This window comes from Zea mays, chromosome 9, assembly GCF_902167145.1.
Source record: "Zea mays cultivar B73 chromosome 9, Zm-B73-REFERENCE-NAM-5.0, whole genome shotgun sequence".
In the NCBI taxonomy this organism is placed as follows: domain Eukaryota; kingdom Viridiplantae; phylum Streptophyta; class Magnoliopsida; order Poales; family Poaceae; genus Zea; species Zea mays.
In genome coordinates, this window is record NC_050104.1 from 49,283,342 (window position 1) to 49,289,324 (window position 5,983).

A 5,983-nucleotide genomic window follows, 5' to 3' on the forward strand; every position below is an offset into this window, starting at 1 on the left:
CGGATCGACGGAGGAGACATCAAGCGGAGGCGCCATCCACGCCGGTCATCCATGGATCCGGGGGCTGGGGCTCTGCCCGCGCATTGATGGCGTGCGCGAGATCTGGGGGCGAGGGAGCGGTGGGAATGTGCGGAGCGGAGGGTGTCGCGGGTGGAAGGCAGAACCGTGCACCACCCACGGTGTGAGGTCTACACTATTCTCTTAATAGTAGTAGAGATTAAGAGTTTTTTTGAAACACTGAAAATGAAGTGGCAAATTAAATACAAAATGTCTAATCGTCCGAGCCTCCGAGGTGAAAGCAGAAAATGGTTGTTATTTCATGGTCCTTCACAATTTTATTCGTGAACATAATAACAAAGATTTAAATTTTGCTCGTTTTAACTGTGATTCTAACTTTATAGAATAATACATGAAACTACAATTGATACATTGTCACATTAGATGCCACTACTACGAAAGCTAATATCGCCACTAAGACATCTTGTGACGAATTTACCATGTTTCTTGCTCAAGCTTGGAACTAGTATGTAATGAAAGACTACTGTTCATTTAATCTTTAGTTCTCTTTATATATGAATAAGAATAATAGTATTGATACGTTGTCTTAGAAATGTTATTTATATCTCTTGAACATATTAAATGCTCATGAGTATTTTGTGAAAATATTGCATTTTTTAAAAGACAATATTTTGTGAAAAAATATCAACATGACACGTATAGTATATAACAAATAGATATACCAAATTAACTCGGAAGAGCAAAATAGGTTATTTTAACTAAAAATATCTGTTTCACAGATCTAAAGCTGCTACATACTCCAGTATTTAAATAATTTACTGGTGAATCCTAAATTTAATAAAGCTGCTAAATAATTTCACTCTAGAACACGTTTTACATACTCAGTTCTGCTAGGTAGGGCCTTAATAATAAACTTAACACTCGGCCAACAAAGAAAGCGAACTTCTTCTTGGTCCGTTAGATAGATAACAAAGAAAGTCCGATGTTCATATGCTTGGGTACATACAATTGGGCCTTCGGTACACATGGGCTCAGATTTCTCAAAACTCTTAATAAACCCCAGTCCAAAACCCTAGGCTCCACAACCGGCCGCCGTCCACCCCCTCCTAGAGCGGAACCACATTCCACGGCTCTAAGGCCATGTCGCCGGCGTCCCTCGCAGCTCGGCTCCTACGCCGCGCCGCTTCCACCTCTTCCTCTCCTCTCTCCGCTCTTGTCCGCCGCGGTCTCTGTTCCTCGGCGCCCGTTCCCCTCCTCCGCCGTCTCCCTGCGGCCACCTCATCGACGGCGGGGACCACCGCCCGCCGCTTCCTGGCGTCGCAGTCCCCGGCGTCCTCCTCCACGTCTTCGGCGGACGATAACCTGAGGCGCATCGTCGAGTCTGAGATCGAGTGCGTTGTCCAGTCGGAGGAGAGCAACACCGACAAGGTTCGCTCTTCATTTTATTTGATTGATTGGCTGTATCGTATTTTGATTCCATATCTGCATCATTAGTTTAACCTTGTTTCACCTAGTAATGGTCAGAGTTCTAGTCGAAGGGCTACCATTTTTATTGGAATGGGATTAGGAATCCGTTATTAGATAGAGCTGTTTCTATTAGAGGCGGCAAGGAATTGGCTTCCAATTTAACGGAGATGGCAGGTGGTCCCTTTTCTGTTGAAGTAGAAATTGCTTAATTGGATTGGCTCATGGCTGCAGTTCTGTGTACTGGACCTACACTACAACTTAGAACTATCTCTAGCTCAGACATGATGCTTAGGTGATTACCAGATGCTTCCATTGGATTTTTTGGTATCCATAAATTAGTCATTTTTAGTGTCACGTCTGTCACAAAATGTTTAGGCCTTCTTTGGAACAAAGGAAAAGTAAAGGAATTTTGAAGGATTGAAATCCTATATAAAGTTTTCCTATGTGGCCCTTTGGAACAAAGGATTGAATCGCTACAAATCCTATAAAATTCCTATGGAATGGAGCATTGTAGTGAGATTTTGGAGGATTTTTAACATGAGGTCCAACCTCTTGGAAATTTTCCTATGGAATTGAAGGTGTCATGCAACTCTATTCCTACATTTTTCCTATCCCTATGTTTTATTAATCCTCTATTCCAAAGAAGGTGAAATTCTGGAGTTTAAGTGCCTGTGGATTAGAACTCACCGTGCTGATTTGCAGAGTTAAGGATTGGCAGTTCCTAGTATTTCTGTCAGGACGACAGTAGTAGGCATGCTATTGGCCATTGGATGTATTTGTCTGCCACCATTAGAAAACTCTGAATGTTGATATCTGCCATATTTGATTACATAATGAAAAGGGGAACCTAATTTAGTGATCACACAATACTAAGAAAATACAAAACTTCATAAAACAAAGGGGGAAATCAGATATGGTTTTCTTGACTTGGCAGGAGATCATTTGGTTACTAGAATACCATGGTGACTGCACTTCCTTTGAAAATCTTGGTTAGCATTGTATAGTTGAATTCTGGCCTGCTATATTTTAGACAGTGAACTTTGACATATCTGTAATAAGATGGTTTTGCTAGATATTCCATGTGCACTTTCTGAATTCTGTAGGAGTTTATATGGAAAGCTAGAGTCAAAATTTGTGAATAGTTGAAATTTACATGTTTCTTGAAGAACCTAGCAAATTTATAGTGATATTAATCATTGTGAGTGCCATGAAGTGATGCATTCAGGATTACATGTGTGTCCTGGATTTTAATATCTCAGAGATTATACCTTGAGATGCAATCTGTACTTTATGTTTGGGTCATTTCCCCCCTGCTGATCTGTAGTAACTCCTTTTATTCTCTCTTTTCCTTATTGTTTAAAGCGTTACTACTGTTATAAACTTTGTGCTTATTTCTATTTGTTATATCCAATGACACCTGGTTTGGTTTTTGTTTGGTTATTTTTGTGCAGCACATTGATCTACCAGAGGACTTCCCTTTTGAGATCATAGACAATCCTGGTGATCAGTCAATAACCCTCCAAAGGGAGATTGCAGGGGAGACAATTAAAGCTGTTATATACACCAACTTTGATACAGATGAACATTTGGATGATGAGGATGACAAAAGTGGCACAGATGAGGAATCTTTCAAACCACTACTTCAGATGGTTGTCACTATTAAAAAACCAGAAGGTCCAATCCTAGAATTTGACTGCAACTTTAATGATGATGAACTAACAATTGAAAATATGAGGGCGCTGAACCGTGATAACCCCGATGCTAAGAATGTGTATGAGGGGCCACAATTTTCGTAAGTTCTTTGTTTCTTATCTATTTGCGATTTTTTATTTGGGCATATAATATGGCCTACAAAAGACGTTTAATCGTTGAAAAATACTACTCCCCACACTCCTAATTGCAAGTATTTCTGGCATTTTTAGGTGTAAGTTTCTGCTATGCACCTAGATATACACTATGTCTAGATGCATAGTAAAATCTATGTATTTTAAAAAGCCAAAACAACACGATATTCCTAATCGAGGGAATATTTCCCTCAAGGACCCTTAGCCCAAAACTACTTGAATGCTCAGGTTCATGTTTATTGTTTTTGTCATACGTAGAGATGGTTTACTTTTTTATGTTAATCTTTGCCATTCGGAGTGATTTTTGCCCATTAGATGCATTCTCCGTTGATGTTAGCACCTGTCTTTGTTTTCTTGGTGCCCTTATTTTCTTTTTATTTTGTAATGAGAGGAATGGAAACTAGGGGGATGTTTGGTTTCTAGAGACTAGGGGGATGTATTTGGCAATTTAGGGACTAAAATGGAATAAAATGGAGGGTCTAAAAATTAATACCTAGAAACCAAACACCCCCTAGATCCAAACAATCTTCAATTGGAGTTGTGAATCAAATCTGACGGGAATTTTTGTTTGCAAAGCTATTAGATTTATTCAATGTAACAAAGGCCTAAATGTTTGTGCATGGGTTTAATTGGCACGGTGGGTAAACATGATCTGAGGACTTGTCCATGAGCCTGGCATATAACAGTTTAGGTATGTCAGAGTGCATCAACTCATTATGCATGACAAAATGGATGCACACACTGCATGGCTTGACATGGTCATGCGAGTCATGCTATTAACAGAAAACTTATAAGTGGGAAGGCCAGACGTGCACGTAATCTAAGCATTGGATTCTACATCCAAGAAGGCCCCTTGTGCATGTAAGCTCTAAACATCTAATGGACAAAAACTTAATAAAGTTCAATAGATATGCATGCAGTTTCCCTTCTTTTTGTTGTGGCTGTAGATTATGTGGTGAAACTACAACTAACACATTGCTAAGGATAAAGCACGCGAACCATGCTTGATGCCTCGATGCAAGATGACAGATGCTTCGAGCTATGTTTCGTTTTGAGTTTTTATTTTCCCGTGGTTCATGCTATTTCATTGTTTGCCATGCAGGGACCTGGATAAGAGCTTGCAGAAGGCCTTGCACAGGTACCTTGAGGTCAGGGGGTTCAAACATTCACTACATGATTGGCTGTACGAATACATGATGAGAAAGGATGAGAAGGAGTATGTTGTTTGGCTGAAGAGCATGAAGGAGTTCATCGGCGGAAATTGATTGTTTGCGCTTTAAGTTTTATCTGCATTGTGAGAACGAGACCTGTACTCATCATGAAATACTAGCATCATAATTGCGCGAAGATACCTGGCATGGCTTTACATCCTGCTGGTGCAAGAGTTTTTGTTGACCTGGTAGTCTTACGGACGCCCTTCTTTTCTGTTAAGCGATGGACTGTGTTGTCATCTTTATCAACGCTCCTAACAGCATAGGGGATTAGCACTCCAGACAACCCTATTCTCTTTATAAATGGGATCCACGTTCAGTGAGAAAAAAATGCTCTTCTGATGGAAAGGAATAGGGGCACGTGGTGCAGCGGTCGTATCTCGCCGACCGGGGTGCGGGCGAGGGTGGTCGCTCGCCGGCGGGGTCGCAGGGCGCAGGCCACAACGGCGGTCAGCTTGGCCTGTGCACACGGCGCGGCAGCTGCGCACACGCCCGGCCTGTGTTTGGGCCAGGCCAGGGTTTATTTCGAACGAAATTCGGTGTTTTCCCCCTTTTTAGGTACTGCGCAAAAGTGAAATTTAGGTCTGGAAAACTATATAGTTCAATTCCAAATTCAAAAAAAAAACAAAAGTTAAACTTTAGTAAAAAAACAAATTTTTAAACAGTAAAAACGAAATTGTAAAACCTGGTTCCGGCTGTTTGGCGCGGCGGTAGTGGCTGGTGGCGGCTGCCCTGCTTTTTTATTTATTTATTGTGTTTTATTTTAAAAATAAATTAGCACAGTTTTTAATGTTTAAGACACCTATATAAGCCTTCTTATTGAAACAGCAATTAAAATTTTCCCCAAGTGTTCCGAGGATACTATTTGATGTCTACCGCTTGTAGATAGTTTTGAAAAACGGTGAATTTTCGGTTGCCCGAAACCACAGAAAAACAAGGGTTTCTCGCAGAAAGTAGTTTATTTTTTTGGCTTTAGCCTTATTTTCAAAGGCATTTTTATCGGACATTTGGCCTAGAAAAAATATTAATTTTGGTAGTTTAAAGGCAACCGTCGAAAATTAGCTATTTTCAGCCGCTACTAATGGCCATCGAAAATAAGTTCATTTATTTTTCGACGACCACTGAGAACAGTCGAAAATAACCCATTTCTAAGATTTAGAATACTAAATACATTAGGGTCAATATAACTATACCATTGTAAATATTGTACTTTTATTTGAGGTATACTGTTATTATTTATCTATTTAGAATTATGCCCTTACAATTTGACGTAAACCTAAGTTGTGCCATTTTCTACACTATGTTGGGTCCATCTATAATCAATTGTATTTTCGTGTAGTCCAAAACCCTGTTTAAAATTGCTCCAGCTTCAAATTTTTTTATAAAGTTGGTGGAACAAATCATTAGATGCTTTAGAAATTTGTGGAGTGAGAGTTGTCGAAG

At 40.0% G+C, this 5,983-nt stretch overlaps 1 protein-coding gene across 1 annotated transcript; it reads left to right on the forward strand.

The window, feature by feature from the left end:
• Window positions 1-1,098: 1,098 nt before the first annotated feature.
• On the forward strand, window positions 1,099-4,731 carry LOC100283220 (uncharacterized). Its single transcript, NM_001156122.1, has 3 exons — window positions 1,099-1,446; window positions 2,937-3,277; window positions 4,432-4,731. The coding sequence occupies exons 1-3, from the start codon at window positions 1,159-1,161 to the stop codon at window positions 4,592-4,594; spliced, it is 792 nt and encodes a 263-aa protein (NP_001149594.1). The 5' UTR covers window positions 1,099-1,158; the 3' UTR covers window positions 4,595-4,731.
• The last annotated feature ends 1,252 nt before the right edge of the window (window positions 4,732-5,983 follow it).